The sequence below is a fragment of the Chionomys nivalis genome, chromosome 21 (assembly GCF_950005125.1).
Source record: "Chionomys nivalis chromosome 21, mChiNiv1.1, whole genome shotgun sequence".
Taxonomy (NCBI): domain Eukaryota; kingdom Metazoa; phylum Chordata; class Mammalia; order Rodentia; family Cricetidae; genus Chionomys; species Chionomys nivalis.
This window is the reverse complement of record NC_080106.1, coordinates 30,925,088-30,949,563: the sequence shown is the minus strand read 5'-3', so window position 1 is coordinate 30,949,563 and position 24,476 is coordinate 30,925,088. Positions and strand designations below refer to the sequence as shown.

The 24,476-nt window shown below is 43.0% G+C and overlaps 1 protein-coding gene across 2 annotated transcripts in view; it reads right to left on the bottom strand.

Annotated features, from left to right (window-relative positions):
- Positions 1–23,723, bottom strand: part of Csnk2a2 (casein kinase 2 alpha 2) — a 40,495-nt gene extending 16,772 nt beyond the window's left edge. The window contains exons 1-4 of one of the 2 annotated variants that reach the window (XM_057753578.1): positions 23,244–23,723; positions 22,513–22,624; positions 11,325–11,426; positions 7,570–7,620 (exon numbers count right to left, since the gene is read on the bottom strand). In XM_057753578.1, the coding sequence (XP_057609561.1) occupies positions 7,570–7,620; positions 11,325–11,426; positions 22,513–22,624; positions 23,244–23,347 (369 nt within the window). In that variant the 5' untranslated portion in view covers positions 23,348–23,723. The remainder of the gene's footprint in view (positions 1–7,569; positions 7,621–11,324; positions 11,427–22,512; positions 22,625–23,243) is intronic. The other variant, XM_057753579.1, reaches the window with a different exon arrangement.
- Between the last annotated feature and the right edge of the window lie 753 nt (positions 23,724–24,476).

The window sequence follows — 24,476 nt, the reverse complement described above, 5'->3', positions numbered from 1 at the left end:
TGGAGCAGAGTACCAGGATCATTAAAGTACCACATGTGCAGTCAGACACTATGCATTGCCTTTGGTAATCAATCAGTTCCAAGCAAATTTCTTTCCCTGTCAATGTAGGCAGTGTTTCCTATAAAGTTAATTGAAACAACTTTAAACTTTTCCTCTATTGAAGAAAAGAATCACATATCACAGGGATCCTCCAAGGAGCACAGAATGGTAACACTGTGATTTTATAAACAGGAAAATGAAACTTATCTGCAAATATGACAAAGAAACTAATAAAAAGCACAGTTGTAGAGAAGAGGCCACATCTCTCCTCCCCCATTAGGGAAGAGTAACTTGCCTTTCCAGCTTAGTAAGAATATGTAGCTCTCTCAGCCCCAGATAACTGCTGGCTTGGGCCCATAAGATGCTGTGCTTGTAGGGGCTCACCAGTGGGCTGAGCTGTACTCAAGCATACTTACTAACTTGTTTCAGCCTCCTAAGAATCAAACCCCAGGTCTCTGTCTTCCCTACCCTGTGCTTTAAGGCAGGTTTCTTAGCTAGTACTTAGTCACAACTGGCAACCAAACAGAATATAAAGGTCTAAGATAACATCTTGGGTGTGAGAGATCAATCGCAGAGGCTGTGCTAAACTGAACCATGAGGTCAAGAAATAGCCCAGAAAAGAGAAAAGATCAAGTTCTCAAACCCCCAGAGTGCTAATTTTTCTATTTCTAAAAAACCAATATGGGATATCTTATTTGAACCTTTATCTCTAAAGAGCTTTTTCCTCTTGGATCACGTACTATTTATATAAATCATCATGTAAAGGACATAAGGTATAAGAACAAATGTCCTTAGGCTGTCAGTAAAGTATTTCTGACTATTCCAACCTGTACCATTTTTACTAAATACGAAAGACATTACCCACACAACAGTGCTTGGACCTATTCCATTACAAAGCCCTGAATGGCTGGCCATCAGTCAGTCTGACCTTTTTTCATGGTTCTTGGTGGGATTAAGATTAAACTACATCTGGACCAAGTAACCACCTGTGCTTATGATTAAGTCCTTTCCAAGGGCCAACCTGGTTTCCTCTAATTGTTGCTCCAATCTCCATCGCAGACTTCAGAAATCACCTTCTCTGAAGACACCAACAGGTATCTGCTCCTCCACTGCCCCCTTTCAGAGATCCTCTCCAAACTACCGCCTCAGCTTTCTACACAGAAACGGGTCTCATCCTTCTTTAAACCCTAGGTCATGCTTTCCCTCTAGGGCAGTGATTCTCAACCATCCTAATGCTAAAATCCTTTCATATACATTTTTTTTCATGTTGCGGTGACTCCCAATCATAAAATTATTTCTTTACTACCTCATAATTTAATTTTGCTATTGTTACGATGATTGGTAATGTAAATACCTGATATGGGACCCCACAGAGGTTGAGAATCACTGCTCTAGGGTGTTTGTTCACAGTATAGTGAGACTCTCAGGGTCCCCAGAATTAGCACCAGGTACCAGGTAGGGAGCTGAGATCTGAAGGTAAATCCTCACTATAGTAAACGCGAACCTGCTACCTGCCTAGAGTTCTACACCAGTGTTGACCGAATAACTAGCTATGTATATATAAGGAAAGCAGCTGCTGCCAGCTGATGGTCACTACTGTGGTGATTCAGGATCTCTGAAGTCTCCCCACCTTCCCAAGCATCATGAATGCACTGCAAAGCTGTATCCTACACCCGCTGTCTCCACCAAACTCTCAAGCCAAGCCCTCACAGCAGGACAGCATGTCTAGCTCCTCCACTCGCTCTTATAATGCTTACCAGTTAGTGACTAAAACAGACCTAGCTTTCAAGAACTAGCAGAGTTCATGTGAAATTACAAAGGGAAACTTCCTAAGAAGCACACTTTCCCTCCAGGTATGTAGAGAATATTATTAACCAAGCAACTGCACACTGTTGACAGGAAAACACTTTGCTCACATTTGCATAAGAGACTTACCAAAAACAAACCAAGTTGTTTCCCCAGAAGATTATGGGCTCACAAGTAAAGGCACTTGCTACCACACCCAACAACCCGAGTTACATCCCTAGGATCCACATGGTACAAAAAAGAACTGATTCCCACAAGTCTGATTTATACTCACTCACAAATAAAGTTTATAAAGGTAGTAAGGAAGAAACGACTTACCTATTCAGGTCAGTTGCAAAGCCTCAAACACACTGGTGATTCCCTAAAAATCAGTTCTACTACAGGAGTAATCTAAGGAGCTTGGCTGAGTATGTCTTTGACTTTTAAAATAAACCCTGCAACATGTGAAGAGGAGAATAGCAGACAATGCAACTTGATAACCAGACTTGATGTCTCCTATGCACAAGTACAAACATCCAAGGAATCACCACAGTGGGCCTCACTCCTACTGCATGCATGAATGCGTAACTTCAAAGACGCTGGGGAACCGTCACAGTCAGTCATACTGTGTTCTTGCCTAATGGCTACAATTCAAGAGGACTTCATTTTCTATGGACTCTGACTCAGTACACAAGAGCACAGGTATAAGGAGTATGAGAATGCAGAGTGAGCATACATAGCTCAGTATACACCAAGAAATCTCAGGGTTCAAATGGAGGAAGATCAAAAAGGAGGGGATATATAAAGCCAAAGACAAGCATTATTTCATGTTGTAGCCACCAATTTAGATACTGCTAACATGTAACCTTCAAGACAGAAAAAACAAAACAGTGTTGTTTGGAAATTTACGGAACCAGAACAAATTTTAATTTATAACATTCTTAATGCACAGATAACTGGCATCTCAACTGATACCTTTTCCTTTAGACTTGTTCTAAGACATGGTCTTACTATGGAGCTCAAGCTGACCTGGAACTCACTATTAGTTCAGGTTTGGCCTTGAATTTAGAATTCTCCTATCTCAGTCTCCCAAGCACTAGGATTGCATACAAGTGTGTGCCACCACACCTGACTCTCACTTGACACTTTCAAGTTGAGGAGTGTGCTGTTAAGTAGTTACTCTACCTCTTAGAGACAGCCCTCCTCCCTTTTAAAGTTTATCTTTATAAGGGACACTATGTTTCTTTTACTGTTTAACTTTGACATACAGAAATCTGGTGGTTTTTAAAGAGAAACACCAAATTACTACCTCTATCATGAAATGTAACACTAGCGAAAAATGAGTAAGGAACCATCATGGTTTAAAACATGACCCACATTAGAATCACAGAGCAAACATCAACAGGCTCCAAATAGTCAGCACTATACAGGTTGGGTATCTGTGGTGCTTGTGACCAAAAGTTGTTTGTTTTTCAAGACGGGATTTCTTTATGTATCCCTGTCTGTCGTGGAACTTGCTCTGTAGATCAAGCATGCCTTGAACTCAGAGATCTCCCTGCTTCTGCCTCCTGAGTGCTGGGATTAGAGGCATGCACAGCCACCACCCTGTTTCTAATGATGGTTATTTTTTACTTCTTAGAATATTTGCATAAAAATAATTAAGTATTTTGGTGATGAGACCAATATAAAATTCGTTTATGGTTTGTTTTGGGGGTATTTTATTTTTTGAAATAGGGTATCATGTAGCCCAGGTTGACCTCAAATTCCCAATCCTTTTGGTTTTTGCCTTCTGAAGGATAGGATTAGATGCCCCAGCCATATCTGAACAAAATCCAAAATCCATTTGTGTTTCATATATTCATATACACAGAACAAAGGTAAGTTCAAACCTTTTTTTTCTTTTTGGAGACAGTGTCTTATTATGTAGCCCTGGATGGCCTCAAACTCAGAGATCCACTTGTCTCTACCTCCCAAGTGCTGATGTTAAAGGCATGTACCACCACATCCAGTTCATTTAATATTTTAAATAGTTCTGGTCATGAAAAAAGCTTCCCTTTCTCTACTTTGTGGGGTGATAAGACTTGTAGACTAGGGATGCAAAACCTGGATAGAACATGTTTTCTGGACACAAATACAATCAAATTAAGAGTCAACAATATAAGAATTTTTGAAAAGCCCAGTTGATCTTGAACCATATACTCACAAACATATAGCTCTAAAGACATTATGGGGACAACAGTAACTGAGAAAGTTCTTAAAAAGGCCATGATAGTGGATGGATTACAGTATAACTACCTAAACTTCTTGGATACTGTGAGGAACACAGGAACACACTCAGATTCTATTAACAGCACATTCAAGAACCAAGTATGGTAATGTCCAACTAACTCTAAGATGACTTAAGAGAGAGAGAGAGAAAAGAACCTAGCAATGAGAGAGAAAGACAGATTTAACAACAGCAAGGGCATCAAAAACACTGAGTGGCCAATCAGCAGGCTGATAGGTGGCCACTGTGCAGAAAGAGAAAGTCTGGGAGGAAACCCCTTAACCTGCTAGTTTAAAATCTGCATTTCTAACTCAAAACCTATCACCTAACACTAACAAATAAGAAGTTAGGCAGGAAGACAGCTGCCTAGATTTACACACTGTATATACACTTTCAGAGAAAAGCTGCCTAAACTCCCACCCCCCCCCCCGCCACCTCAGACAGGGTTTCTTTGTGGGTTTGGAACCTGTCCTGGAACTAGCTCTTGTAGACTAGGTTGGCCTCAAACTCACAGAGATCCTCCTGCCCCTGCCTCCCGAGTGCTGGGATTAAAGGCATGCGCCACCACGGCCCAGCTCCTAAACTCATTTTACAAACATAATATAACCAAGATACCAAAGTAAGATGTCTGCATAATGAAAGAAAATTTACAGATTAAAACTGATTGTCAGCTGATCCCCCCACTCCCCAAAAAAGGCCCAAAACCAACCAAGTGTGTCCACTGCATTGCGGCTTTTGTTTTGTTGTGTAGCATGGAACCTAAGGCCCTGTGCATGCGAGGTGAACACCTATCACCAAGCCACAACATAAGCCACGTCACCCCGACATTCAATGAGGACAAACACTCTTTGGATAGTACTTTAAAGTCAGCTATTAATGCACTTCACACTAAAAGAGAAAAAGATGAAAAGGAAAACCGAACCTTCCCATTTAGGCACAGAATAAAATATAAAAAATCCTTAAGGACATAAACACTAACAGATTGCACATTTGTGACCTGTCATAACTAAGCGCCATCATTCATCCTACCAAAACACACATGCTACCTGATATTTAGTGTTGTTTTAGGATGACCAAATAGCATGACTCAGTATTCAAAGGGACTCTCACCCCTCTGCTTCACCTGAAGGTCCTATTAAAGTAAAGCAGTCACAGGCCTGGGAGGGATGAACTCCAGAACTGCAGTGAGAGGGACAACAGTTTGAAGCCAGAAAACGTGTTCATGGACCTAACAGACTAAAAAGCTGGAAATTTGGCCAACAGTGAGGCACCTATAAGCACAGAGCTTCAAACCAAGAAGAACAGAAAGGCCCAGAAATGAACAGAGTCACTATCTCTGAAAGAGAGCAAACAGCAGGCCGGAAACAGGGCAGCTGTGAGGTAACGTACCAACAACACTCTACTGGAGACCCTCAAGACAGCGATGCCCTTCAGAGCACCACTCCAAAACAGGAGCAGCAACTTAACAGAGCCAAACAACAAAACTGTAAGAAAAAGATGAAAGGCATGGGAGAAAATGCAATCATCTCTATGAGAAAACAGATATTACATAAAGCATAAGAGAACAGGACACTATTTTTAAAAATTCAGAGACTGAAACGGACTTCTAAAATACAAAGCCTAACATTTGAATTATATTCTAGACAGCGAGAACAAGAGAGGGGTGAGAAATCAAAGAACACTGACACTACGGAAGGCTTTCAGATGGAAAAGGCCCAGCAAGATGCAGAACAAAGGATGAAAGGAGCTCACAGGAAGGCACATGTCTGAACATTCAGAAGACTGAGAATGGAGAGAAATTCCTCAACACTTCCAGAAAAAGAAAAATCTGTAAGATCAAACAGGAGGGGCTCTAGTGCTACCACTAGAACAAACGTTTCAAAACTGAGGAAATCATGAATCTCAATGTAGAATAATACCCCAGTGAAGACCTAAGTGGGGATAAAAGATGTTCTTAGATATCTAAGTCTCAAAACCACCGAGCTCCACAATTCCTTTAAAAGCATCCATTAGAGCATCATGTCTTCAGAACACCTCCTTTAAGGATTCAGATCCCAGAGAAACAGGCTTCCTATGATGTTAGATTTCCTGTCAACTCCCAAAGAACACTGATACAACACGTGGCAGACACCACCCTCTGAGAAACACAAAATGCTAAAGCCACACTGACTTTACCTGTAAGGGAGCTATAACAGCAAAGTATTTTATGTACAAGAAAGGCTGCACTAGGTACATTTAAAACTTACTACTCATTTTAAGTAAATGCATCTTCTCCCCTTACTTTTCATTAGATACCCTTAGAGATAGTACCTAAGAAAATTATACGTGCAAATACGGTTATTTCATTTCGCCTGCAGCAGGGATACTGGAAACCTGCAACTTCAACTGACAAGATGGTTTTATTTCTAGCTTTTAGCTCAACAAACTCACAAGTGTCTGACTCCTTGCCAGAGAACTGGAACCACCCTTAAGTCCTCTCATACCCCTGGAAATCAACATCACTATTTTGTTTTTTATATCAAACTATATTCTAAAAAAGATTTTCTCTTTTCATATCTTAACACCAGAAACCTCATTAGTATGTTCATGTTTTTTATTATAATTAAACAAATCCATGAACAAAGTTAAAGCTGCACATGGCTGCTTATTTTTGTAATTCCAGCACTCAGCAGATTAAGGCAGAAAGGCAAACCTGGGATTGGATGGTTCAAAACTCAGTGTTTAAAACATTCTTTTAAAAGAATATTTCAGCTGGCAACACTGGAAGACAGTTGTAATCTCAGCACTCAGGAGCCTGAGGTAGAAGGATAAAGTCTAAGGCCAACCTGAGTTAAATCAAACCCATTTTTAAAAACTTCAGTATATAGCTAGGCAGTGGTGGTGCACACCTTTAATCCCAGCACTTGGGAGGCAGAAGCAGCCTGAGTTTGAGGCCAGCCTGGTTTACAGAGTGAGTTCCAGGACATCCAGGACTACACAAAGAAAACCTGTCACTAAAAACCATACCAAGTGTAAATACCCCAGAACAGGGTTCTTTGACAACAGCGACTGAAGTAGGTTTTTGCATCAACTGCTTTGGACACAGTGTGTATGAACACATGTTTAGCAGCTTCAATCTAAGGATTCCTTCCACAGAAGCTCTGTATCCATTATCTTTCCCTATCAGCAAGGGTAGATCTCATGAAAATCAAAGTTAATGTACACTAAAACTGTGCTGTATAAAACAGATGTGTAATAGATGAGGCATTACATCTCTTATTACAGATGAGAGGATTCCATAGTGCAGCTAACTCCTTGAGAAAGCAAGTCAAAAGGCAGTGACTCCTCCAAATTCAAGAACCCCAAAGATCTGCAATATTTGGGATCCAAGTTGCCATCTGATTCACCAACATCATTCCCGACTGCTTTGAAGTTTAAGCAGTACCCACCCTACCCCCTCCAACCCCTGTGAACCCCATGCCAAAAAGAAGCATACACACCTTAAAATCTGTATTATTGATATATTCAAATACCAAAGCTGGTGTCTTTGACTGAAAGAGAGAACAGTGATTCTTTTTAGATACTCAGACAGTAATAAATGCAGTTTGTATTGGTCCACCCTCAAACCTCACGGACAAAAAGGATTCTCTCATTAGGGACTGCCTGTGTTTTTTGTTTTTTAGATTTGTTATTTATTTTTGTGCTTGTGTGCATCCATCTCTAAAGAGACCAGAAGAGGGTATTAGACACCCTGGAGCTGGAGTACTAGGAGGTCGTGAGGATCTGAAATGAGTGCTGGAATCTGAACTCAGGCCCTCCGGCTGAGCAGCATGCACCCTCATCAGTGCTGAGCAATTTCTTCCTAAAAACCTGTTTGTTGTTTGATTTTGAAGTATTTATGATATCTGGGTTGCTGCAAGGTAACTGGGGAAAGTGGAAGGTAGGAGGAGCAGGGTTATGGGCTGGCATGAAACGAAGGTTAACACTGCTCAGTCATGCACAGGAAGCTCAGTATATACTGTTTACATCTGTGTCTATGTAAAGTTTTAAAGAGCAAGATATTCCCAGAATGACCCAGCAGCAGCCCTGAGAAACCCATTAGTGATTTTATTAAGACTTACAGCCAACAACATCCCAAGTTGCCATCTGCATCAGGTGCTGCACACTTTCATCTTGGTTTAGCAAACAAGTTGCATCTGACACAGTTTTCATACTCTATTAAGTCTTTGTAGGCTCCTAAAAGATCACCTGGGCTGGGTTCAGAGGTGAATGTCTATAATCCAACTTTTTCTTTTCTTTTTTTTTCTTAATAATCCAACTTTTAAAAGCATTATAGTTGGAGAGACTTCTCAGTGGGTAAGAACACTTGCTGTGAAGGCAAAGAGGCCCTGAGTCCAAATCCTCAGCATCCATGTCAAAGTTGGATATTATAATCCCCAAGAGATGGAGACAAGATTCCAGAAGCTTGATGAGCAGCCAAACTGAGAAGACTCTGGCCTCCAAATACATGCGCTCCAGTTAGTAAATGTTTAGTTCCGTAACTTCCTTATAAAATCTAGAGCTTCGGGGCTGGAGAGATGGCTCAGAGGTTAAGAGCACTGATTGCTCTTTCAGAGGTCCTGAGTTCAATTCCCAGCAACCACATGGTGGCTCACAGCCATCTATAATGAGATCTGGTGCCCTCTTCTGGCATGCGAGCATACATGGAAGGAATGTTGTATACATAATAAATAAATCTTAAAAAAAAAAAAATCTAGAGCTTCAAATGTCAGGTTTACTCAGGAGAAATAAAATAAACAGAAATGATATTTCAGAATTGGGAGAAAAGCATGGATTTTAAGGGTGATAGAAATAAAAATTCATCTCAAAAATCTTTACTGCTGGAACTTTAGCTCAAGGACAAATCACAGGTTCTTACGAAGTGGGCCACATATACGCGCATGTGCATGGACACACACATATACACACACACTCGTCTTTACCTGGGCAAAAGAGTCCAAGTAGGACCAAAAACAAATGTGTCTAACACTGTCCTCAAGAATTTGACCTTTCTACAGATTTAAGTAAGCCTGATCCTCTCAAATTCAGGGGCTAAGGTTCCCTTTCTACTTCCACCTACAGTACTCAAAAACAGATGTATTAGGCAAATATGTATGTCTGCTCTGTGCATGAGAGTGCAGTCATTCAGAGGCCAAGTGTCTGATCCCTCTGGAACTGGAGTTACAGGTGGTTCTTAGTCTCCTGACATGGGCGATGGGAATAAAACTTGGGTTGTCTGGAAAATAACATGTACTCTTAACCACTGAGACAGCTCCCAAGCCCTGCTTAATTTTTTTTTTTTTTTTGCTTAACTCATGTATCATACAAACATGTTAACAAATTACAAACATTGAGTCAGGTATCAGTAAGTCCAGCTAACAGAGAAGACGAGATGACAGAAAGAGGGCACATGTACAATCTGTCTACCATGTGCAAGTCCCTTAGGTCTAGCCCCTGGCACGGCTTCTGAAGTCTTGTTGCACCACCAGGGTCTCTAGCTCAGGTTGGCCTTAAATTCCTATGTAGTTGAGAATGACCTTGAACTTATGATTGACCTGATTCTATTTTCTGTGTGCTGAGATCACAGGCAAACATTACCTCGCCTAATTTATGCATTTCTAGGGAACAAAACCAGGGCTCATTCAGGCTAACAGGCACATAACAACTCAGCTATACCTCCAATTCACATTCTCTCTCTGTGTTCTTTAAATGGACAATGACCCATTTTTACCTCAAACACTAAGATTATATATACAGTGTGTGTGTGTGTATGTAAGTGGACAATACTCATTCTAACCTCAAACATTATGTAGTTCAGGGCTAATCTGAATTAAATAGAATGGGATATATTATTCATGAAATCAATTGTAAATTAGTATATAATCACCCCTTCTCAGTCTTGATCAGGGCCCAAAAGGAAAATCTTTTCTCATCCTATATTACTGTTCAGCAGGGCAAATTACTCAGTCTTTGTAGACTTTTGTTTTCTTACAGTATAATGTCCCCCTGAATCACTGTGGGGATTGAAAGGTGTGATACAGCTAAATACTCGGCACAGTGCCTAGCCTACAGCTGTCACTCAGTCTAGCAATTAAATGATGAGGATGTCCTCAGCATACAGAAGCAAAGCCCTGCTTCTTAATAAGCTGATGTAAAACTGCCACAGAGAACAGGGAAATAATTTCACATAAAGCAGGTAAACAACAGAAACACAATACAAGTGGCACCAAATTGGGTTCTGCAAGGATGGAAGCTTAGTCAATCAAAAATACTGTCACTTTTCCCTAGGGTAAGGAAACAAAGGTTAAAACCGAACCCTGAGAATAGGTCAAAATTAAGCAAGTTATTTTATATGTTTCTTAATTTTTTTTTTTTTTTTTTTTTTTTTTTGGGTTTTTCGAGACAGGGTTTCTCTGTGGCTTTGGAGCCCGTCCTGGAACTAGCTCTGTAGACCAGGCTGGTCTCGAACTCACAGGGATCCGCCTGCCTCTGCCTCCCGAGTGCTGGGATTAAAGGCGTGCGCCACCATCGCCCGGCTTGTTTCTTAATTTTTTATTATTGTGAATATGTTATGTGCATGTGTGTATGTCGGCACATGTGCCATGGCACACACATGGAAGTCAGAGGTCAACTCTGTGGAGTAGGTTCTATCTACCCTAATGTGGTTTCTAGGGATCAAACGCTAGTCACCAGGCCTGTGAAGCAAGTGCCTGTACTACTGAGCCATCCTGTCCCAAACTAAGCATTTTAGTTGTAAAAGTATGCATATTCCTAGTTGTACTTATACACCATGAGGCTCCTTGTGGTAGATGTGGAACTAAAGATATGAAACAGCAAGGCTTCTCTCTCAAAGGACTGGTGGTCTAGGACCTGTTTAGTTTTCTACACTAGAATCAACAAAGACATCCCCAATACCAGGCTTACTGGAGTGAGGTAAGATAGTGCAAACTGGCAATAAGATGCTTCAAGGGGCTAAATCAAAGAAACAGGCAATAACAGGCAACAAATCGGGGCAAGGTTTTTCTCTGAACATAGACTGCATTTAGTGGTGGTAGCTAGCTCATCACTGGGCCATGACAGCTATATGGTTTTTAAGCCCATTTGCCAATAAATACTAGTGTCATCAGTCCATTATGCAGTACCACACAAGGCCCTGGGTGTTAAACAACACCCCACCCCAATCCACTAAAACAATCCCCAGCCACCAGGCACCTACCACGGGGTCCTTTACAGTGTCAATCAGCTTAATGATATTTGTTCCACCACGAAGGTTCTCCAGAATCTTAACCTCTCGTTTTATCTTCTTTTTCTTCACTGGCTTAAATACACAAGAGTAATCAGAAGTGAGACTTCTTTTTAAGTTAACATAATAAAAACAACTTTAAACAATGTTAAGGCAACAGCAAGGATTATTTGCTGTGTACTATGCTTATGCTGTGTTAAAGAATATGCTTAAATTAGAAGAGAAAAAGAAGGCTTACCCACTGTAATCTTTTAGGTTAAACAATTTATAGTTCATAGCTTATGTGGCAGGATCTTTAAGTAGTAGTTACATCTAGGGTATTTAGCAAATTTGAACATCCATGTAGTATTTTAAAAATATATGCATGCTTGCTGGATTACTGCCAAATGTGTTATAGCTCTGAACAGCTGTAGATCATGGACAAATGGAAAAACTGAAACAAAATGGCCAGACACTTGCTCTTCCAACAAGTTACATGTAACTTCAGGGGCAAGAGCCAGTTCACTGACATCAAGTTACAAACTTGTTTCCAAGCTGTTGGCTCCCATTTCCTGTTGCCACTCCCACTTCCTTAATATTTAGAATCAAAGCAGCTCAGTCAGTACCTCTCCCAACAGATCCCATTCCTAGAGAGAAAAAGTTGTTGGATCAGCAAAGGAGAAAGCTGATCTCATCAGCAGTGACTAACTGTAAAGCCACCAACCTACAAGATGGGAAATTAAAGGTCTTCTTAGAAATACTCCCATTATATGTATCATTTCCTGACTGAAATAGGATCTGAAGTCAATAACTAAAAGCAGTTCTGAAAGGCAAGTGTGTCATAATCAATCATTTGCAGTCACTCAGGACAGTGACAGACACACGTTAAATCCCTGACCTGAGTCCATTCACCCTCACGAAGGGTCTAAGCAGGAAGGTTAGTGGCAGGAGTTATTCACACAGGTCACAGCTAACAGGAGCAGAAGCAAGAGTCCATTCTGGCAATCGGACTGCCTGGCAGCACCCTCTTCACCTCTGGGCTTTACAAGGGAGAGATTGTACTAAGAAAAAAGACTACTTTATTGTTAAAACACTGTACATAGTACAAGTAAAGAGAGGCCCATGGACTTTCCATGAAATGATAAACCAGATCTAAAAAGTCTTAGCCCGGGAGGGCTGGGAGATGATTCAGTAAGAGTGCTTGCTGTCAAGCCTGATGACATGAATTCAATCCCTAGAACCCTCAAGGTCAGCAAGACCCACTCTCACTATCTGCCCTCTGACCATCACATGGTGTGTGTGAGAATCCAACATGTAGTATACATATGTAAAGTTTTAAAGCTCAGAGACAATAACCCCTTGTTTACTGAAACATACCCCTGAGCAAGAGCACGGGAGATGGATTGGCTAGAGAAATGACTCAGTGGACAAGAGCTGTACAAGCATGAGGACCTAGGTTTAGATCCCCAATACCTATGTCAAAGTCAGGTTTGACTGTAGCTTGTTGGGTGGTCAGCCCAGCAGAATAAACAGTGAGTTCTAGGTTCAAAGAGAGCCTGTCTTAAGAAAGTAGGGTGGAGAGTGATAGGACACCAATATTGTACTCCGGTGTCCACCAGATACAAGCACACCGCATACACAGCAGGCAGGGAAAGGCTGGAAGGAGAGTATGTAACTGTGTGCTTGCAAGCCAGCTGCCACCACACTTCTCCCTCTGCGAGGATGCGGATGCGCAGTCAGAGACGGTTGGGGGCCTCTTCCCCATCTCCTCTAGGAACCTTACCTACTTCCTTGGTCTCTGTAATCAAACCTCAATGTTTCGGGGAAATCAAGCACCACACAATCCAATTAAAAACAGCCAGGGAAGACACACATGACAAGTAGCCTCCAGGTCTTAAAAAAAGCCAACATCATGAGAGGTGTGGAGCAACCAGTTCAGCGTTAAAAGTGAAGTATAAAGCCAACATCAGCATTTGAGGAATCAGGTGAAAGTAGTTTGGAGTTTTGTTTTGTCTTAATATATATAAATTTGGAGACAGGGTCTCTCTTTTGTAGTCCTGGCTGTCCTGGAATTCACTATGTACACCAGGCACACTTCTAAGCCACAGAGCCCTACCTGCCTCTGCTCCCCAATGCTGCAATTAAGGCTATATGATAACTCTCAAAACTCTTGTAATTCTAAAATAATGTTAAAAGACTATCTTCTATATATCCAAACTCAGGTAATACCACTCCTGTTTAAAAAACCTGCAACCAGAGCCCCGTACAATCAAGAGCTCCTCTGCTCCTGACAGCACCCACTCACAGGGACGGCCAGTACACATGCTATCCTTATGCTACTTTCTCCAACCTTACTGCTCCTCAGCTCCCCAGAAACACCAGAGTGCAGCTCTTGGAACTCAGAAACACTTAGCTGCTCTTCATCATGTCTAAAGGAACGTACAGACCAGAGACTGGGAACAGCTGCACAGCGCTGAAATAGTCCAGTGGAGCTCATGGCAGCTGGAGTCCTCAGATGCTGCCAGACACCAACAAGACTCAAAAAAGAAAGTGACCCACAATCCGGGACACACCCCTCCAAAGCACTAAGCACAGGCAGCAAGCAGTTCCATCAGCCTCTGCACTGCTCTGAGCCTGAGGAAGAAGATTCCAGAAGCTAACTATTAAAGAGCTTGGAGAGCAAAGGAGACTTTCTAATTCTACAAATGAAGAAAAGAACATTTTCCAGGGACAACCACTGACACCTTTCAAAGCTTGCAAGTTTTCTAGAAAAACAGATGGTCCAACTCTTGTACAGAGTATGTTCCCACTGGCCATCAGCTACACAGCATGCAGAGACCGCCTTGGGCATGCTACTAAGGCTTACACTCAGTCATCCAATTCAGGTAGGATCTGTTTCAAAGATTCAAATGGCATTGGTTTAGCTGTTTTCCAAATTGAGTATTTTCTTACTCAAAGTAGATAAAGTAGCAAAAAAGTTACCCTTGCCACCCTCCTGTTGCAACCCTGGAGCACCGGGACCACAGGTATATACTACCACATATGCTGAGAAAAGATTTACAGGAAAGAATAACACTAAAAAGTTTTAACTACAAAAACTTGTTTAACATTTAAAATATCTGTTCAGCCGGGCGGTGGTGACGCACGCCTTTAATCCCAGCACTCGGGAGGCAGAGGCAGGCGGATCTCTGTGAGTTTGAGACCAGCCTGGTCTACAAGAGCTAGTTCCAGGACAGGCTCCAAAACCACAGAGAAACCCTGTCTCGAAAAACAAAACAAAACAAAACATCTGTTCAGAAAGTTTTCCCACGTGAAGGGCAGTGCTGGCCATATGGAAGACCCTTGTTCAAAGTGGCCCTAGAGTAAAGGATGTCTTGTCTACCAACCCAAATCTAAAAAAGTCTATAATAAAATAGAAGTTTGTGACACACTGCAGAAAAGGAAAAATTGACAAAACCTATCACCTTCCTATTCACCCCAGATCTTCACTCCTTTAGAACCAGTGCTGAGGACAATGACAGTATCTGCAATATAGTATTTACTAATTGCAATTCAGCTCATCAACTTTTGCTTACCAAGGGTGTGAGAATCAAGACCTCAGTCCATTTCAGCAAGTATCACAGGCAAAGCCCCCTTTAAATTTCTTTCTAAGTTCAACTAGATTGACATATTTAAGACAGTAATATAGCACCAACTTTCATCCCATTATCAAACTAATGACAGCCAAACTTGCAATGAAGATTACAATGAACAATGGGTGCCAGGAATGAAGAATGATGAAGGAGAGGAAAAGGCTTAGCTAGGTTGACATTTATTTCCTTAATTTCAGACATCTTTGCAAACCATTGCATTTGACCAAAATAAAAAATTAGCTAAACAATGTTATTCACAACTCTGCCTCTAGTCTTTCAAATATTGTCATTCCAAGCCCACTACCTCAAGGGGAATTAGTCTCAGAACTAAAGAAGAAAAAATAAGGTTTACAGGCACAGTGTAACATCCAATGACGAGATATCATTAAAAAACAAAAGAGAGAAAGAGAAAAAGCCAGTGTGAGGTACATACCTGTAATCTTGGCACTTGGGAGGCTGTTGCATGGGAAATCACAAGCTCAAGGGCAGCCTGGGCTAGCTGGTGAGACCTTGTCTCAAAAAAGAAAAAACAAAACAGAAACGTGTAGATCAGGACGTAGACAAAGAACTCTCACATACTGTTGCTGGTATCATAAAATGAACCAGCTACTGTGGAAAGTTCCTCAAAAGAAGAAAACTAGTCAGGCATGATGGCAATGGGCATATAATTCTAGCATCCAGGAAGCTGAGGCAGAAAAATCACTGGTTCAACGTCAGCCTGGGCAACTTAGATAAAACACCAATTGCACTTCTGAGTATACACCCAAAGCAGCAAGGCATAGGCTCAAAAAGGCATTTGCACACCCATGTTCAAAGTAACCAGCGGTATGGTGGCGCACGCCTTTAATCCCAGCACCTGGGAGGCAGAGGAAGGTGGATCTTGTGAGTTCGAGACCAGCCTGGTCTACAAGAGCTAATTCCAGGACAGGCTCCAAAGCTACAGAGAAACCCTGTCTCGAAAAATAAAACAAAACAACAACAAAAAAACAAACAAAGTAGCTCTGGTCACAACAGTGAACACATGGAAGCAGCTTAGTGTCAGGCATGGAGGAATGGATAGACAAAGTCTACCTTCTAAAAATAAGGAAATTATTTTTTTCTATTTTTAGTTTTCTTTAAAGCAGGGTTTTATTCTCAAGCCTAGGTTTGCCTTGAATTTAAGGTAATCCCCCTACCTCAGCTTCCCAACTGCTGGGATTCCAGGCATGAAACAACACGCCTAGTGAAAAGTAAACTGTATTATATGTATAAATGCATTTGTAGGCAGCATGGTAAGTCAAATAAGCCGGTCACGAGACAGAGCTTTATGATTTCACTTATGAGATACCCGAGTAGTCCAAACAACGAACAGTGGTTGCTAGGAGCTGAGAAGACAGAGGACTGAGGACCCATCATTTAAAGGGCATAGTTTTAGTTTTACAAGATGAAAAGAGCTACACAGATAGATGGTTGTAATGGCCCTAACAGCATTATAAATGCATTAATGCCATGAACATGCTTAACAATGGTTACGATGATAGGTGCTATAAGCGTTATACAGAAAAGGGGGAGGGGCAAAACACAGAGCAGAACCATTTAATCTCACCAAGTTAATGTTACAATCCCTTTGATTATTGACTCTGCGTCTAAAATTGTTCAATTAGTCCAACTGTAACACTGCTATTACTATTTCATATCGCTCTTCAGCACCAAGCTTATTAGGTACATTTAATCTTCTGAGATGAATTAATTCTCTTCTTGTAGTTTATCAAAACCATCCAATATCACAGAACTAAGTATTGGACCTGACATCTAAAGTCGGGCAGTCTACTTCCTGGGCACAATGGACTATGACAATACCATCACCTACACATCCTTCTATCTTTGCTTCATGGAATTCTGTTTTAACAGTCAAAGGTTACAAATGAGCAGTCTAGAACTCTTCTGCCCTATTTTTCATATAGCTAACTCTACCACTTAGATTATGAAGTGAGATCCAGAAATTAGGTAAATGCCACATGGAGCCTTGAGCCATACAGAAGGAGGGGCACTTGATCACTGCAGACTTTTCCCATACAGGGCACACTCAGATTACCTCTAATGTATGAAAGGAATTAAACTACGCACTCCGAAATCTGGGAAGTAATTGCTATGAGACTTAAAGGAACTGTATGGGTCAAAAAGGTCTAAAGCAGTATTTCTCAACCTTTGGGTCATGACCATTTTGGGGCTGCATACCAGACATTTACAATTCGTTTACATTGCAATTCTTAACAGTAGCAAAATTAGTTATGAAGTAGCAACAAAACAATTTTACGGTTGGGGGTCACCACAGCATAAGGAACTATATTAAAGGGGTCACTACAACGGGAAGAACTGTATTAAAGGGGTCACTACAATGGGAAGAACTGTATTAAAGGGGTCACTACAATGGGAAGAACTGTATTAAAGGGGTCACTACAATGGGAAGAAGTGTATTAAAGGGGTCACTACAATGGGAAGAAGTGTATTAAAGGGGCCACTACGACATGAGGTACTTAAAGGTTCACAGCATTAGGAAGGTTGAGAAGCACTGGTCTAAAGTACTTTGTAAGGCGGCAGTGAGATGTCTCAGCTGTCAAACCCAGAGACCTGAGTTCAATCCTGGAGACACTGTGGAAGGAGAGAATCAACACCCACAAATCATCTTTGAGTTCTACGTATGATCCATGTATACCTCCCCAAATATAAATGTGATTTTTAAAAAACCACACATAACAAAAGCACTGACAAAAACACTGCTAAAGCTTCAAAGCGAGAAAGCAAAGCAAGCAGCAAGGCTTCCATGTAAGCACGGCCTGTGGGCACCACACAGAACCTACTTAACTCTGGGTCTGCATCTAGTCCGACTTCTAAGTCTTTCTCTTCAGAAGAGTTACCTCAAACATCAGAAATAATTCCCTTTTACTTCCAGTGACTGCCTTTCTTCTCTTCCATACATGTCTCAACTTCCTCTGTGACATACAGATTCCTATTTACAGTGTCTGCACTAAATGGGTGACCCTAAGAAAGTCATTCCTTCTCTGGTTGCTGCTTCTAATAGATTCTAAGCAAGGACATTCTGTGATTCTGCTTAACACACATTAATCACACTCTCCACCTATGTCCCTACAATGTCCCTACAATGTCAATATTACAAACAACTGTGGCCAGTTTACACATAATTTCTAATACTTTATTTTTAATGTTACTAATACTCTAATACTGTTTTTAAAAACTACTCTTTATACCATGAGACATTTGATAAAACTAGAAGCCACAAAAAAAAAAAAAAAAAAAAAAAAAAAAAAAAAAAAAAAAAAAAAAAAAAAAAAGGAAAGAAACCATCACTAAAGAGCTGCTTTAGGAAGACTGGTATATACGCTTTAACTAAAGGATGAGAACCACCTCAAAGGAGGAAGTATTTTATCGCATGAAGACCCCACTATTTGGATATAACAAAGGTCATCAGCTGACCACTAAATCACTAATAAAGAGTTGTAACTAAGGCTAATCTTCCTTTTAAAGCTACTTTTTTTTCAATTCACTTTTTATTTTATGTACATTGGTATTCTGCCTACAGGTGTGTCTGTGTGAGGGCATCAGTACCCCTGGAACAAGAGTTACAGACAGCTGTGAGCTGCCATGCTTCCAGGTCCTCTGGAAGATCAGTCAGTGCTCTTCATCGCCGAGCCATCCCTCAAGCCCGTTTAAAGCCTCCTTTGAAGAACACAAAATTTTACCAGACAGTGATGGTGCACGCCTTTAATCCCAACACTCAGGGAGGCAGAGGCAGGCAGATCTCTGTGAGTTTAAGGCCACCCTGGTCTACAGAGTTGTATTTTGCTTCGCTGTCGGGGAGGGGTGGGGAAGACTGAGTCCAGGACCTCTAGCTTGCTAGGTTTGTGCTCTACAACTAAGCAACCACCTCAGTCCCAACAACACATTTTCAAAACAACCCTACAGACATGTTAAACACGTTTAAGACAAATTTTAATACCACCATTTGCCTTAATCCAGAATTAATTCTGACGGAAGAGGGTAATGGGTAGCCAAGATGTTTATAATACAAAATGCTGTGACCAGGAAGCCTTATATGAGGATTTCTAAGCCACCGCAGCACTGGTTCAAAGTGCTCTGGATGGTTTTTTTTTTTGCTTTTTCGAGACAGGGTTTCTCTGTGGTTTTGGAGCCTGTCCTGGAACTAGCTCTTGTAGACCAGGCTGGTCTCGAACTCACAGAGATCCGTCTGCCTCTGCCTCCCAAGTGCTGAGATTAAAGGCGTGCGCCACCACCGCCCGGCGCTCTAGATGTTTTTAAAAATTGTATTCCTCTTGACATCTACTCAGGAAACAGTAGTTTAACTGAAAGCTCTCAAGGACCCCAGGAAGTACTGCGATCCATACACACGGGCAGTGAACACCAATGTTTTTATTTCACTTCTGTGTACACCTTTCTAAGTGCCATAAAAGAACTGAAGAGCTGACTGCTTATGATCAAGATGAAACTTTTGACACTGACGCCGCTTTCTGCTTTGTTGCATAAACTTTTTAAAAATTATTTCCCCCCTTTCTCCTTAATACAATTTCTGACACTCCCACCCCGAGAAAAAAAAAGAAAAATAGAAGACATTACTTCTCAAGGGGCGGTAGTGGCATAATCCTTTAATCTCAGCACTCGGGATGCAGAAGCATATGGATCTCTGAGTTGGAGGCCAATCGGTCTACAGAGCTAGTTTCAGGCTACACAAGGCTTCCCCCCACCTTGTTTCGGGGGTAGGGTGGGGGGAGGACATGACTTCTCTATTCATTAGACTTGCGTAAGTTCACTTTCCTACAATTAATTAAAAAAAAAATCTTTGCGCCGGGCAGTGGTGGCGCACTCCTTTAATCCCAGCACTTGGGAGGCAGAGGCAGATGGATCTCTGTGAGTTCGAGACCAGCCTGGTCTACAAGAGCTAGTTCCAGGACAGGCTCCAAAACCACAGAGAAACCCTGTCTCAAAAAACCAAAAAAAAAAAAAAAAAAAAAAAAAAAAAAAAAAAAAAAAAAAAAAAAAAATCTTTGCTAAGAGTATTATTTTATAAAACTTTCACTAGCAGCTTTTCAATAGTTAAAGCCCCTGAACTGCCTCAATATACCTTGATCAATAAAATATTTAGAGATCTAACAATTAAATGAAATAAAAGTCCTCCATGATCACTCTGCATCCAACCGTTGTGACTAAATAACAAAGACTGAAATAATGTCACTGAGCGCATGCACCTTGTGTCTCAGTCACCACGTGCACATAAGTTCCTGCCTGCAGATTAAATACAGCAGGTGTGAGAAAAGGAAGCCTTTCCTAGACTACCCCAAACTGAGCAGCTGTTCTATACCCAAATATCACAATAGTAGGTATTAGTCATGACTTATTTGAGTTAGTACGCAGAATTTGGGAATAAAGATCTTGTTCTTTTTGAAAAATACTTTAAATCCATTATAACAACAAAACTACAATATTAGTAGTTTTATACTCTACCCTTCAAATAAATTAAACCTACATAAAAATTCCATAGGACTTTGACAAAGAAGTAAAGGTGGTTCAGGCTGCCCTCTGAGAAAAAACAAACCCCTCATGAACTAAGGCATCAAAATCTCATGCTCGAACCCTGGAATTTACTCTGTTCAGTGCTAAGATCCTATAATCCAATGTTTAAATGAACAGTCAGAGGCATGAAGAAATAGGAAAGAACTCTGGTGAAGGGTCATCTCAACAGTGATGTCAGGTACATTTCTTTGTGACTAGGTCTACCATTTGTAAAAAAATAACTTGAAGCAGTTTCCATACAATAAATACGTGAAACCTCTTTAGTGCAGAGGAAAAACTCTCAAGCAACTAATCTCTGAAACTCTTCATAAGAACAACTAAAGGGCAATACTACAATGCTTCCCTAACACACACTGGAACTCAGACACATACCTGAGTGCTGTTCCCTTTAAAACACACCACACGAAACTGCACTTACTCTAAAAATGCTTTTGCACAGACATTTAGACATTTCCCTGAAATTTAGATTTGGCAATTCAATCACCTAAATGTGTGTATATTTAGATATTCCTAACTACAATTTGTTTTGCTTAGTCCTTAAAATTAAAATGTCTGGCCAGCCTTTAATCCCAGCACTTGGGAGGCAGAGGCACGCAGATCTCTTAAGAGTTCAAGGCCAGCCTGGTCTATAGAGCTGGTACTAGAAGAGGCTCCAAAGCTACAGAGAAACCCTGTCTTGAAAAACGAAAAGAGTATGAAGTAACTTCTATTAAAAACATTTATGTTTATGTATGTAATGAATTGTATGGTTTCCAGAAAGTTCCTCGAAGGAAACATTTCTCTGCTTAACGCCCCCCTCCATAACTACTGCCCTTCTGTGTACCAATCACATTTAGTGGGGCCATGCTCCCGACCTTCAACACTGCCACTTGATTCTCCATCAGTGTTTCAGCAGTAGAGACACCATGACCTGTCTTTACAGCAAAACTGCTGCTTTACCACTCACGAGGCTAGGCTGATCAGGAGCAAGACAGCAGCTGTTTGCTGAAAGGTGGTGTCCAGAGTGCTAAGATCGACTACAATTAGATGGGGACCACAGCAAGACACAGCTTTTCAAATCCACATTTTTGTCCCACAGAACCTCCACTTAGGCCACTGTGAAAACCAGGCTCACGTGAAGTACACCGCTCTCCAGTGTTCTCAGTCTCTCACTGGTGACACACAAACGTGATCGTCATGAAGAACTGCCCAGATCCTAAGGTGACATGCTCGTGCAGTAAATGATCTGACAACATAAAGAACCGACCAGGTCCTAAGGATTACCTTCCCATATAACCTATAAGACATCACTTCATCTTCAATCACCTGTGCAGAAACTTGTCTGACTCCTCACGCTCATTAAGATCATGTCTTCATTTGAATGATAACAGCCCTATCATTATCACCCGAGAGGGCTAGTCCTGCCATCCAGACAGCTTTGGCCCAGTTATTATTTCAGTGGCTAGAATGTACTCTTTTGTCCCAAATCTCTCTGACTGCCTGGCTTGTTCTATCCAGCCCACCTAAAATTTTATTGCGGAATGAAAGGGGAGTAGCCACTGGGGGATCCTCTGCACGCTCCGCTTTACACTTATCTCAGAGAGGATTCCAGTCTTCAGACAACTTTCTTTCTGGAGTAATTCAGAGCAGAGAATGACAAGTTCAATGATGAAGGAGCCCTGGACCAGCAGAATCGCCACACAAAATCTTTTTTCTTCTTCTTTTTATGAATAGCTATTAATTCTGTATCAAACACAGCCCCTCTCACGAGTTGTTTGAGAAGCCCACAGTTTACACTTTAAATGTCCCTGGCCTAGCAAACTCAAGAGTTCAGACAAGCCGACACATTTCCTCAAAAGTTTAGCGGAAACTGGTAACGGTGCTGCAGGGTCATCCTCCAGGAGATACACGAGAGTTTGAATTACTCACTCTAGTCCTCTTGCCCTGTGGGGGGAAATGTTATATGCCATTCATAGGACACTCACCTTGAGAATTTTTACAACCACCCTCTCATTGTTGGTGATGTTAATGGCCTCAAATACTTCACTATATTTGCCCCGACCAAGTTTTCGAACCAGTTGGTAATCATCTTGATTACTGTGAAAGGCAAGAGACACACATAAATGCCAGGATTCGGGATTAGGCGTGCACTATACTTCTATTCAACAAGCATTTGGAGGTGTCCCTACGTAACGTATCTACCCATTCCCTAAGTGAAAGCCACCCAGAAGCTTGGTTCCCTTCACTCTGCAGAGCTAACCCCAAGTGACTAGTTTTAACCTGGGGAGAAAGAGCAGCTACTGGGCCTTAAGGTTCACGTTAAGTGACCGAGCAAATCATCTACCCCTGGGGGTACTGGGGTGTTCCCCTGCCCGCGGTTCCACAGTACCTGCCTCCCATTTCACACCCTCCAGGGAGCCACTGCCTGTTTTAGAGAATCTGCACATCTTTAAAAAATGTTCCTCCCACCCAGATCTTAACAGCTCAAGAGGACAGCCATGAACTTCCCATCCCACAGGAACCCCAAAGTGTGAGGCGCAAGGACCTCCCCCACCCCTGACCCCACGTTTCTCCCCACCGGCTGATGAGCCGGGGGCCAGGCGGGCAGGGGAGGCCGGGGACACGTGCGGCCGGAGCCGGGCCTCCCTGCCAGCCCCGAGGCCGAGCGGCCGGTCGGGTGCGGTTCGCGCGAGGGGGCGGCCGACGACGGCTTTACCCCCAGCTCGGGACGTGGGCTTCGTAGTCCCAGTACTCGCGGCTCCTCAGGCTGTTCACCTCGGCGTAGACCCGGGCCCGACTGCCCGCGGCCGGGCCGGGCATGGCGGGCGGGACCGGGGGGCGCCGCGGGGCGCCGAGGGCGGCGGCGCGGCACGGGGCGCGGGGCGGCAGGCACGGGAGGCTGCGGGCCGCCGGCCGCCCGAGCAGAAGGAGGAGCGCGGCGGCGGCAGCGGCGGGCGTCCGCGCCAGGCCGGGCCCGCGGGGGCGGGAGGACGGACGCTCGGGCCGGGTGGCACGGGGGGCGCCGGCCGAGCCGGCCCGGGGCCTGCGGCGGCCGGCGGGACGGCGGGGCTCGTGCTCCGCGGCGGCCTCCGCTCGGCTCGCGGCCCCTAGAGGCGGCGGCAGCGGCAGCGGCAGCCACCGGCCGGGAGAGGGGTAGCGGCGGCGACGGCGGCGAAGAGGGAGGAGGAGGAGGCGGAGGAAACCCGGAAAAGGGGCCGCGCTCGCTAGGAGCGGCCGCCGCCCAGCCCCGACCCGCTCCGGCCCACAGCGCCCCCTGCAGCGCTGGGGGACCGTCACCGGCTCCCGCCCCCGCAGCGACCGCGCCACCCGCCAAGCAGTGTGGTCATCCGCTGGTCCACTTGCTGGCCACCGCCTAGGAGCCTTGGTCCTCGATTGGAGCCCCTTTCAGCACAGCCGCACAGTCCAGCCACCACGACCTCCCGCATTGGCCCTGGTCTGACCTTCCTGACACCAGCTGTCCCCACTCCTCAGTGACTTGCTTATAAGAACCCTCGAACTGTCCCCCTCCCTCACTCCTCCTGCCATCCACAGACCCCCATCAGCTCCAAAACTTCCCATTCTTTCTGTGCAGAACCTGTCTAGTTCTAGACCTACCCTTCCTTCCCAATTTCCCTCCAAATTCCTCCCTGAGAGCCCACTGAGTCATCTCTTGGGCACTTGGTTAAACTAGAGTCGGCCAGGTGGTTTCCCTATAAAGTTACTCTTTTCTTCCTGTCATTGAACTGGTAATTAGTGGGAGATACTTTCAGACTGTAAATATCCGGTTTTTGTTCGGGAGGAGGAAGAGCTGGGAAGTGAAGGGGGCTAGAGGCGAGGGATTGGGCATGGCTAGGTGGGCATCCAAGCCTCCAACACTTCTCTTGGGTCTTCTGGGGTCCCTGGTCGTCTTGCTCTCCTGTCCATATTCTTTATTGACAGGAATATCCTC